Source organism: Protomyctophum bolini, assembly GCF_963924005.1.
Source record: "Protomyctophum bolini genome assembly, chromosome: 17".
In the NCBI taxonomy this organism is placed as follows: domain Eukaryota; kingdom Metazoa; phylum Chordata; class Actinopteri; order Myctophiformes; family Myctophidae; genus Protomyctophum; species Protomyctophum bolini.
In genome coordinates, this window is record NC_137878.1 from 38,496,495 (window position 1) to 38,508,946 (window position 12,452).

A 12,452-nucleotide genomic window follows, 5' to 3' on the forward strand; every position below is an offset into this window, starting at 1 on the left:
GTGTGTGTGTGTGTGCGTGTGTGTACGTGTGTGTGTGTGTGTGTGTGTGAGTGAGAGAGAGAGACAGAGAGAGAGAGCGAGAGAGTAGTAGTTACTATAAATTGTCTATTTGTATTATACTACATCTTAATTATTACCTTATCTTTACTTACCGGTATAGCTGCAGGCTATGTCTTTTCTGACAGAAAAAGCATACAATTCTATAGCTCATATATATAGGCTATGTTTTTATTTATTTACACAGCTCTGTTTACATATTTCATTATTCTTTATTCTAATTCAAGGTTGCTACACATTTTTTCTTAAACTACCGGTAATTGTTCCCACTCAGTTTTATAGCAACGTTTTATTTTCATTTTGCCACTCAGTAGACAAAGTCAAGTTATGTAAATGGAGAACGCATAACTTTCAGTTATGACAACACCATAGATATGTAGAATGGTAGTTACGTTTATGATGTACATATAACACCATACATGTATACATTTTTTTATTATTGTTTGGACCCAATGTTTTATACATTTGTGTCAATAAAGTAACTAACTAAATATACTCTAATAGACATCTCGAATGGTGCAGTGATTGTCATTGCGTCTTGGCTGTGGCCGACCAGGTCGCAGTGAAGTTTGTTTCACGTATGTGCTGCTATGATGATGAATCTGATGCTGCTGTAGTCCAGATAGTTTATAACAATGGGAATGCATAATAACTGCCTCCCCCCAAATGGCATATGGTCCTTGGTGGTCCTGGAGTGTGATTATGTCCATTTGTGTCTGTTTTGTGTTCTTCTGTCTGTCCAGTAGTTTTAGCTTTTTATGTGTCACAAAGTATATCTCATCTCATCTCACTCGAGACTATGATGATGTTGTAGTAGTACAGATAGTGTCACTCAAAACAGACTGTCGACTTGCGTCAAGCAAATTCAAAGGAAGGAATTTCTTCCTTATTTTTTTGACGATGGGTTCTCAGATTGGGTTGTACCAGACCATGAGTGACATACAAACACACGTATCAGGAGACTCCTTACTCCTGCCGTGCTTCTGCATTTTTAATTCCTTCTGCTTGAAAATATCCGTAGAATTTTGGACAACTCAAGCCAGACTTTATGGTAAATGAACATGCTCATAGGTGTTACAATCACACTTGATATTTATACAGGGCCATAATGGTAATATTAATTCAGTGAATACTAACTGAATAATATAGTTCGGAGCACTCAGTCATACACTGAAACGTATCCAGGGCAAAACAAATAATCAAAGCCTGTAGAGCGTGCCGCTTATCAGAAATGAAAATGCTAAAATCTTAAGAGGTTTTAACATATATTTTCGTGAACGGAAATGACAAATAGATGACCGCTTCCTTTCTTGGCTTTTGGGAGGTGTAGCTCCAGACTCTATATATATATATAGCATTTGGTGATTATGGATTAGTTGTCTGGCTAAACGAGACTAAAGCGGAGATAGTAATCATTTTAAACATGTACAAAATCAGAACTCCCAACTCTGTACTCACTGTGAAGCACACCAATAAGATTGTCAATAAAAGGTTTTTCAAAAAAATGCCAGCAAAAAATAAATATAGCCGATCTACAAGCTCACAATGAATCACTTCTGTAATTCCAATGCTAGCTTGTAGATGGACTATTTTCAGCACAAGACCATAAATTATTCACGACGATATCACCCAGCAATCAGTGTGGAAAAACCATTTATGTCTAAAACGTACTTTTCAGAAAATGAAACAAGGTACATGTGTGGATCTAATGTAGTCTTTTTGATCATTTTGCATTCATTAAATATTTACAAAACCCACACTGTAAGCACTTTTGATCCTACTTTCAATAGTTTTTTTGTTTGTTTTAATACAGGTCACTCACAACATGTCACATGGAAAAAGGGAAGAAAAACAAATCCTGTGTTTATAGCTGGCTTTACATTTTCTAATGAAACAGTACAGAAATATTCAAATAAAAACTCAATGTTTCCTTGTACAAAAAACGTGTCTCAACTCATTCAGTGCCTGTCATTCACTCCATCAGTAAATCTGGATTGTGCCATTCACTCTGTGTGTGTGTATCAGTCTATCGGGATTGTGCCATTCACTCTGTGTGTGTGTGTGTCAGTCTATCGGGATTGTGCCATTCACTCTGCATGTATCAGTACGTCTGGCAGTCAGGAGACCTTCTGGAAGGCAAACACCAGGTATATACCTACAGAGAGAGAAATAGAGAGAGCAAATTGCCAGTTATGTGTCAGTAAACAACATATATTCAAAGATAATAGTGAGTACCACAGACGAAAAACAGTCTAAGTCCAAATGTCATTCTGACCCCTCCACGAAAAGGCCTCGTTGTCCTGAACCCTTATCTATCATTTATACATTATGGATGGATCAATAGTGTGGACTTAAGACTGTTTTTCGTCTTTGGCATTCAATTATGTACAACATAAACAAACTTCAATATGATTACATAATAATAATAATACGTTTCTTATTTCTAAAGGTAATCTCATAGCTGAGTCTCGATCTCAACAGAGACCTGGTCAGACAGCAAAGGGGGGCGGTGGCTCAGGGGTAGAGTGCCTGGATGGGAACCGCAAGGTTGCCAGTTCAAACCCGGGCTCCCCCAGAGTTACTGTCGAAGTGTCCTTGAGCAAGACACTGAACCCCTAATTGCTCCCGATGTGCTAGTTGGTGCCTTGCATGGTTTCCGCTGCCATCGGTGTATGAATGGGTGAATGTAATGCACAATCTATGTAAAGCGCCTTGGATAAAGGCGCTATAAATGCACCATTTACCATTTACCATTTACAGCAATGATAAGTTACAGACCAGAAGAAAAAACAACTCATTAAATGTATGCCAACACATTTTACAACATATTCATTGTCAATGGGAATTTAATGTTTGTGTAAGACGAAGATCTACACTATAGCTGAATATAGGAGGGGCTAGCACCCCTCAAAAAATGGAAAGGGAGTCAAGTAGGGAGGCACTTTGCTGGTGCTTACCGTGCTTTGTGCCTCACAACTCAGCCATTCTAAAATACTTGGTAAACTGTGACATCTAGTGGCCAATTACTTTATGACACCTTTATATGTAAAACAAGGATTAACACCACAGATAGAAACAACAGTACTAGGACTGCAATAAGAAAAAATATAAGAGTAACTAAAATGAATGAGGATGAATCTAGATCTTAATCTTTTTTTTTTTGTTTAATTGTGCAGCACTAAACAGTACTACTAGCGTGCAGCTCAGAGGAGCAGACCAAGATTTTGAGTGTCTGTGGTCCGTTAGCAATTACCAGTGAGTCAGAATATATCAGTACAAATTTCAGACTGACCCCTCCACGAAAAGGCCTCGTTGTCCTGACCCCTTATCTATCATTTATACATTATGGAGAAATAGTGTGGACTTAGACTGTTTTTAGTCTGTGGCATTCAGACTAATGGCAACACCAATACAACAGAGTAAAACATTCAACTCACTTGTTGCCTCCCACTCGGACTTGCTCAACGTTCCCTGCAGAGAAAGAAAAAAATTATAAACAGTCAGAATTTTAGGATCAATGAAAATGTATCAATTTTATTTTCATTTCACTTTCCCCCCCCAACCGAGACAGAGTGAGTAGCCTTGGACGCCAATATATGTATATCTAGTCACTTTGGTTCGTCGACAAGAAGTTGAAGGAATGGAATTAAGTCTGATAATGATGGACTGTGCATGTTCACATCATGTATACTTTACAGTTAAGGCCTATTCATAGTCTGGATTTTCGGTGGTGAGCTGACCACCGCGACCACCACGAAATAACGTTGATCGGTGGTGAGTAAAAACAGAGAGAAGGGCTGGAGCGGTGGCAGTGGTTTGCTCTTCACCGCGGCTCGTGACGTCATGTTGTAGTTCGGTGGTCACCTAACCACCGAAAATGTATGAGCCTTAAGTTAACATAATAGATGAAATAGCCAATTTTACATGATTGAGGTGCCAGGATGTCACAAATGCCCACCTGTGCTGTATCCATCATAGTTATGCAAAATGTTAATGTTATTACAGTATGGCAAACATAAGTAATATGAACCGTTTACTAGACTATAGTGTAAGTTGTACCAATGGAGCCGTGTATTAGCCCGCAGCAGTGGCTCAGGGGTAGATTGAACCACAAGGTTCCCCCAGAGTTACTGTCAAAGTGTCCTTGAGCAAGACTCTGAACCCCTAATTGCTCCCGATGTCCAGGTTGGTGCCTTGCATGGTTTTCCTCCGGCATCGGTGTGTGAATGTGTGTGTGTGAATGTAATGCACAATCTCTGTAAAGCGCCTTCGGAAAAAGGCGCTGTGTGTGTGTGCGTACCAGAGGCAGTGACGCTCCAGAGTCCTTGTGTTTGGCAGCGTGGTCGTATTCCCCTGGTGCCTCTGTGGCTGGAGTGTTGCTGCCTTCACAAGGATAGGACTAGACAGACAGACAGACACAGACATACACACAGAGACAGACATACACAGACACAGACACAGAGACAGACATACACACAGACAGGGACAATGGGGTCCCAGGGGATCCCCAGCAAAAGTAGTTAATAATACAGCATCACAATCATTTTAACCACTTTTATCCATAATGTTGGCTCTTCAAAAACAGCAGATCTACAAGCTCACACTAGCACGTCACAGGCCCCATCAATGTCACCTAAAATCACCTCTGATGATCTTGTAGAGCAGTGGTTCTCCACCTTTTCAGGCCAGGACCGCCTACAATAATCATATTTGACCCTCCCACCCTGACAAGCACTTGGAATGTAGGAGGAGTGGTGCGTTCGGAAATAGCGCACTGAGCACACTGTGCAATGCAAACTAATAGGTGAGTGCGCTCCGGTGTGGTATTTCCGAACGTGTCCTTAGTTAGACTCAGTTCTACAGCTAAATATTGAGGATTGGCCAGTAGTCACTTGAGTAGCAGTGTAGCGTGTGTGGACTGAAAATTGTTGCAAAACTTGCAATGCTTGGTTACTCTGCATGTTGTTGCTATGGCTAACTGTGTGAGTGGTTGCTGGGTGGTTGTCGTGGTTACCTCCAGGCCCATCATCCTCGTCAGCAGGTTTCGGTTCTGTTGGTTCTTGATTTTGTCCTCAAAGAACTCAGAGAATCTGTATTTAAACAGCAGCTTCATCCCATAGCGTTTAGCAATCCTGGAATATACACCACACATTGATTGATTGATTGATTGGACACACACAAGAATTGTGCACAAACGCACGCGCACACACCTTTGTCAAACTACATTTAGTGTTAAGATAAATACACAAGACAGACAGACAGGCACTTACTCTTCGAGCAGAGGAAAGTAAACCAGGAACTCGGGCACATCGACCACGCCCTCCAGGTTGAAGTTATACTGACATCCAAACAGAGGATACTGGCCCTTTTGGTCGAAACGAACACTGTACACCTCGTTACCAAACGACAAGCTATCGGACAGCTCCAACCGCTTCCTGAGAGAGAGAGAGAGAGAGAGAAAGACAAACAGAGAGAAGGGGAGAGGGAAATGGATGAGAGAAAGAGGACAGAGGGAAACAAATGGTTTACTTGATTTCATCAGCTAGTGTGATAAAAAAATCACACCCGTGTGAAGTGAGGGGCGCTAATATATGAAAGTCTAACTCATGTTGATTAGGTGATGTAAAACAAACGATTCAAACACAAACATTAAAAGCCATTAACAATAAAGAGACAATATGACGTAAATGACACATTGACTTAAATCCGCTCTTAATCCTGAGCGATTTACAGTTATCCCTTTAATTCACAAAAACAGGTGAAACCAGACTCACACGGACGGGGGACCAAATTATGATTAATGTCGTCGTCATCATTATTATTACAACTTACACCAGTTCAAAGGCGTCGGTCGTGGTTCCGATGAAGAAGCCTCCGGGCTTCAGGGACTCACAGGCGTTCTTCAGCAGCGTGTCGGCCTGCTGATACGACTCGAATGAGTAGTGACACACAAACTGACAACTGCACACATCGAACAGCAGCTTCTTCTCTTTGAACCGGGCTGACAACACCTCCTGGAGCGACAGAGAGAGACAGACAGATAAAGAATACATTACATCAGTAATGCTCCCCCTTTCTGTGTGGAGTTTGCATGTTCTCCCCGTGTCCCCTATAGGGTAGGTACCCTCACAAAAAACATGCAGTAATCCTGGTCTCTAAACTGCCTCCCCCTGGCCAGCCGGGGCGCCTGATGGAGGGGAAAGGAACTGGTTGGAATAACGTGTTCCTTCCACGCGCTACGTCCAACCAGGGAAACTCCCCCCTGTCAGGTGTAAAGGAGCAACAACTTGGACACTCAGGTCTGCGTCTGCTAAATGCCTAAATTGTACATTGTAGTAGAAATAGAATGCCGTGAAAAGCTACCTTGGTGCAGTCAGCAGTGATGAAGTCAGCGACGAACATCCGGTCGCCACGGTAACATTTCTTCTGCATGTCCTCGTAACGACTCCGACATTGTTCTACCGACACCCCAGCGATGTCTAAAGATCATATAAAATAAAATAAATAATACATCAATAAATACACAATACATTGACAGTACTACACAGCTCCTCTCTTTGTAGAGAAAGGAACATAGAAAAGGCTACAAGTCATATACAGTAGTTAGGAAGCATCACTTTACATTTTATGCAAATCTGAGATGGGGCCCGTTTGTTCAAGTCCTTTCATCCCCCTGTGGGAGACAAATGATCTTGAAGCCCTAGCCTGCAACATTGGCTACATCGTCTATCAAAACACATACAAAACATGTGATGATAAAAGATGGTATTGAGTCTATCGACTGCATTCTATTACCGGTATATCCCTAGTAATAGCTTTCGCCTTCCTAAACCACTTTAACCATACATTATACTTTGGCTATTCAGAAAGAGCAGATATACAAGCCATTGTGTCTCACTATGAGCTTGTAGATCTGCTATTTTTTTCAAAATTGTGAATATTTGTGTATAATATTTACAGTAAGTATTGGGTCCTTGGCATGAAACGTTTTGAACACTACAGCATGAAGGTTATTGCCAGGAGGCATTGTTAGCCAATGGAGAAATGATTTACCAAACAACACATTTTCAAACATAGGGCTATATCTTGCTCCAGATTACCCTTTAAAATAGTTCAAATAGCTGATCTACAAGCTCACAACGTGTCGATGTTGATCGGCTAGTTGAGCAGATCTACAAGCTCATAGCGCGCCACCGAGTGGCGCGCTACGAGCTTGTAGGTCTGCTATTTTTTGAAAAATCGAAGAACGACTGACATTTTTTTTTATCTGATCTCAGGTCAGAATGGGTTAATCGGACCACTGTGTGTGTCCAGTGGAAACCTGGTATGAATCTGACCTCAGGTCAGAATGGGTTAATATACACTGTACATATCTTACCTGCACAGACTAGATGTGCGATGTTTCCTTTCTTCCATTTGAGCAAATCACCTCCTTTCCCACATCCCAGGTCCAGCACAGAGACGTCTACTCTGTCTGTACTGCTTTCCCTTACTTGGTCCAATATGTTACCTACAATGCAACAACAGTACAATAAGCAAATCACCTTTCCCACATCCAGACATACCAGTGTTACCTCTACTGAGAGAGAGATGAAGCAGGGACCCCCCCTATACATGTTGTATACAATTTCATGCAGATAAAATTCATTTTTCATAGATACCGGTAGCTTCTTTGACTTGTTTAACAGCAGTGTATGTTGGATTAATGCGTATTCTTACTTTCTTAAATAAACTCTGGCTCTGTACTTGGTCTGCTCCACACGTGCTAGACTCTTGTGTATGTTTGCAAAGTGTACTGTTCTCACCAATCAGGATGCTCTTGAGCCAGTTGTTGAAGTTTCTCATGTGAAAGATTCGACTGTGGCTTCGAACCGCCAACCCCGTCTCCTGTAGGCTGTTATAATGACTGGCGACTTTCTGACTGTGTCCTGTATACTGGCAGACGGAAAGACACACAGACAGACAAGTAAAGATGTGAGAGAAAAGTACAGTGTGTGTGTGTGTGTGTGTGTGTGTGTGTGTGAGAGATTGAGAGAGAGAGAGAGAGTAAATCATATGGAACACGAAACTGCTGGGCAGTTGGGCAACCAAACATTACATTTTCTTTTCTGACTCTGAGGGCTGTATTTTGCGTGTCTTAAGTACCAGGTCTTATTACTTAACTGGTAATAATCAAAGCCATTTGGCTATTCTGAGTGGCCAAAGAGCATTGACCACACCTCCAGGTCTTAAGTTAAGTAATAAGACCTCGTACTTAAGACACACAAAATACAGCCCTCAGAGTCCCGGCAAAAAAAACTTACAGGTTTCATTGTAGGCGACTCCTCCTCATCTTCATTGGTCTTCCTCTTCACTCCTTTCTCCTCCTCTGCTGTGGTGGCTGGAGGTTCCATCACTCTGGGGGTCAGAGTGGAGGTCAAAGGTCATCAGAGCAGAGGTCACAAAGGTCATCACTAGGGTTCAGACCATTGTGGTGTGGTGTTAGCTTTCATGTACACCCCAATTACCTCTGAGAACATTTGTGCCTGCTATCGAGGTGAAGAAACTTAACTAACTGAATGTATGAAATATTCACACATTTCTCAGTTTTAGCAAAGTACAGCAGTGGATTTTTCAACCTTTTTCATATCAAGGTCCATTATTTATTTGGCATTTGAGCCACGGATTTAATTTACCCTCTCGGACCAAAAAGTGTTAATATTTTGTTATCGTTGGGATAGTATTTAGTCCACAATTCCATGCTGTATTGATGTTGGTACCATAGAGGACAGATACGTTAACAGGCAAACGTTCATTCATTATTATTCAAAATAAAATTCTTCTACATTCTCCAACTGTGTAGACTTTAACAAATAATATTATATAATAATAATATTAATATACTGAATCAAGCAACTTAAAAACCGACTGTCTACACAAGACTGAGTAGACAATGAAATTTCAAATTACCCAAAGTCTGAAATATGTGTAATATCCCTTTAAGTCCTATTATAATACCGTACATGTCAGACATTTGTTAAGCATTGCTGTTTTTAAAATATATTGTACTTTATTTGAAAACTTAAATGAAACATTCTGCATAATAAGTACTTCGAGTACTTAAGAGCTTTTCTGGTTTTATCCTCTTAGCAGTTTTTGTATTGACCTTAGCTGAACAAGGCATTAGAGCTATGGACCAGAGTTATATTGACCTTAGCTCTGGTCGGTCCATTAGCTGAACAAGGCATTAGAGCTATGGACCAGAGCCATACCTTCACCTTGGACTGTAGCCATCTGTTAATTAATAACATTTTCAATCAATCAATTTCTCTAAAGTCTTGAATGCATGATTTTCTCATTCAATGGAGTTCAGTTGAGCTAACAGTTGAGGCTAACGTGCTAGCTAACGTAACGCAGCTGATTCATTCCAGTGGCTTTGTTGTACTGAATGAGCTGTTCAACAGTCATTAAATAAGAGTTAGGGTCTTCTGTGGCCTTTGCGCGACATTCAATTATCCCCACACGCATTAATGAAGTCGTTGTACATCAATAAACAGAACGTGAACACTCACATGTACGCGCGGCTTCGTGTTGTTCTGGAAGGAACAACATCCGGGTCAACCTTCTTTGGCGTTAAGGACAGCGCAGCCTGCCTGCCGTCCTCACCGTGACATTACTGCCACCTGGTGGCTGCAGATGATAAAGTCCTATACACCTCACCACCAAACTATGAATAGGCCTTTAGTCATTAACCAAGTACATTTACTTGAGTACTGTACTGACTGTGACTGTTTGTACTTATTGTTGCATCGTATGCAAAACATAAAACTTATTTTTGTTTGGCTTCCTTCAGAAAATGCAGCAGGATATATATATATAATAACAACAGAAATGTGATCAAATCAAGAGTGCAAAGAGCAAACAAAGAATAAAAGAGCACGCTCATATACATTTGTGTGCATATAATCTTGATATATTGTATGTAGCCTACTTAGGGTTAAAAAAAACACACCTGTGTGAAGGCGCTATATACATCAAGTGTTTTTTTTAGATTGATTGATTGAAATATTTATTAACAGTTTGCAGAATTACAGTACATTTCAAGCACAAACTCAATACAAAGACTGTTAACTGTGAGTGGACGACCCAATAAAGCATTACACTTGTTTACAACAGGGTCCACCTTGTTTAATTCATCAAAACATTTAGAGACGTACAATTGTACAGATGTACAAATGTAAAATTAAACCAAATTAAACCAAATGCGGACCCTCATTTTCTCAAGAGTTAAATTATTATTAAACATCTGCAAACACCTGCCTGGTGGCCTCAAAAGTCTAATATCCCCCCCCCCCCCCACCCCTACTGCCCCATAGCAGATCATGTGACTCTTGCTGATTGGACGCACGCCTCCATCCATCCATCTTCAACCGCTTATCCGTAGTCAGGTCGCTGGGGCAACAGCTCCACCAGAGTGCTCCCGACTTCCCTCTCCAGAGCAACATTAGTGACTTCCTCCTGGGGGATCCCGAGACGTTCCAAGGCCAGTGAGTCGATGTGTTTCCTCCAACTGCGCCTTGGTCTGCCCACACACACATTTATATAATGGCGTAGGAAACCATGCAAGGCACCAACCTGCACATCGAGAACAATTTGGGGTTTAGTGTCTTGCTCAATGACACATTGACACTAACTCTGAGCATCGAACTAGCGGCCACTCTACACCTGAGCCACTGCCGCCCCATGTGAGTGTAAGAGTAGGCCTACACTATTTTCCTCTGAGATGTAGTGGAGTAGAAGTACTCCAGTATAGTTATATGGCTGCTATGTTGTTGTATATACGGTCATACAGCACAAAACCAAGTGGCGCAGATTGATATGCGCAGGTGGCGCTCTGAGTCTTTGATTATAGGCAGCGGTCCATTATCGACTTCAGCGGTCATTATCCAGTAAATAACGGACCGATGATTTCAGGGATTGGGCAATCCCGAATCAAGCACCTCAAACGAGCCGTGTATAAATAACAACGCCAGGGTAATATAGTGGCTAGAGCAATAATAATGGGCTGGTCCGTTTCCAAGCCGCGGTAATGACAGAGTGTCTGGTTCTAGTGTCTCCATCAGCGGAGGGATTTACACAACATTCCAGAACATTCCAGACGGGATATAAAACTGTGTATGAAACCGATCCACTGCGGTAACCCGAGGCTAACGCCTGCTGACAAACACACAACACACACAAGCACGCACGCACGCTCACACGCACGCAGAACATTTTAGATGTGATGGTGCAAGATGACATGGTTCTGATCTGTGCCTTCACAGTTATTCAATCACTCACTCACTTTCACTCACTCACTCACTTTCACTCACTCACTCACTCACTCACTTCAAAGAGCTTTATTGGCATGAGAAAACATAATTATGTTTACATTGCCAAAGCAAAAAGTGGAACCATACCATACAATCAAAACAAAATGTATGTGGGTCAGTGACACACCCCCAAAAAATACTTTTTGCCGTTTTATTCAAGTTCCTACTTTGAGAAACAAGGCCGGGACAGTCGCACCATATGAGTTTTGCTATGTTTGGTTGAAAATTCTGAATAAATGAAGGAATGAAATGTTTTAATCTTGAGTTTACATAAAGCATAATGTCCTGCCCAATATTCAGAAGGTTTTTGACAAATATGATTTTTTATTTATATGTTTTTGACACTGAGGACAGCAAAGGACAGCATGTCACGTCACCCACCACCCATGTACAATTGAAAGTCAGAATCTCCAATAAATCAATGTACCGAGATCACTCAATGCAGAGTGCAGGAATACACAAAATGATTAGTCTTTATACTCTTTAGGGCGGTTATGTTCCATTTGATATCCTCCTCCTACCTCATGAATCCGCTGTGTTTGCGCCGGGACTCGGTAGAATGAGCCACACATCCCAAACCCTTCTCCCTTCTGGCCCCAGAACTATGGAATGCACTTCCCATAGCAATCATCAGAACTGCAGACTCACTCCCAATCTTCAGACTTCATCTTAGCCCATATAGCACTTGCCGTAGCACTTGCCCTAGCCTCAATGACCTGCAGGTGTATGAATAGGCTCAATTTATGTAGCTTAAACAGCACTTTATGTAGACATAGCACTCTATAGTGTACCGGTATATGCATATAGTTTAATTATTCCACTGTTTTCTTTAGTTTACATTATGATTCATGATGACTATTTTATGTATTTGATAAGATGTTTCTTGTTCTTGCTTACTATAAATCGCTCTGGATTAAGAGCGTCTGCTAAATGCCATTGTAAATTGTACTTTTTTTTGTCATTTTTTGTTTGTTTGTCATTAGTCATGTTTTCAAAATCCCTGTGGGTGATTGTAATCTGTGGGAAGTAGCCTAGTGTCTCTGT

General features: G+C 41.2%; 1 protein-coding gene across 2 annotated transcripts; it reads right to left on the reverse strand.

The window, feature by feature from the left end:
- Window positions 1-1,693: 1,693 nt before the first annotated feature.
- rnmt (RNA (guanine-7-) methyltransferase) lies at window positions 1,694-9,630 on the reverse strand. 2 transcript variants are annotated; one of them, XR_013965662.1, is made up of 12 exons: window positions 9,609-9,630; window positions 8,361-8,454; window positions 7,863-7,992; window positions 7,436-7,567; window positions 6,421-6,536; window positions 5,890-6,071; window positions 5,328-5,492; window positions 5,072-5,189; window positions 4,358-4,456; window positions 3,495-3,528; window positions 2,122-2,212; window positions 1,694-2,078 (listed from the first exon to the last, which is right to left on the reverse strand). XR_013965662.1 is itself a non-coding variant. In XM_080787672.1 (11 exons), the coding sequence occupies exons 2-11, from the start codon at window positions 8,448-8,450 to the stop codon at window positions 2,175-2,177; spliced, it is 1,104 nt and encodes a 367-aa protein (XP_080643798.1). In that variant the 5' UTR covers window positions 8,451-8,454; window positions 9,609-9,630; the 3' UTR covers window positions 1,694-2,174. The 2 variants fall into 2 exon arrangements, 1 of the variants encoding a protein (XP_080643798.1); XM_080787672.1 differs by having other exon boundaries at window positions 1,694-2,212.
- Between the last annotated feature and the right edge of the window lie 2,822 nt (window positions 9,631-12,452).

Coding starts and splice junctions, on each gene's coding strand:
- rnmt (XM_080787672.1), bottom strand. CDS start 8,450: ATGGAACCTCCAGCCACCACAGCAGAGGAGGAGAAAGGAGTGAAGAGG. Junction 7,993..8,360: donor AGTCGCCTACAATGAAACCT/GTAAGTTTTTTT, acceptor TCCGTCTGCCAG/TATACAGGACACAGTCAGAA. Junction 6,072..6,420: donor TCACTGCTGACTGCACCAAG/GTAGCTTTTCAC, acceptor CTGTCGCTCCAG/GAGGTGTTGTCAGCCCGGTT.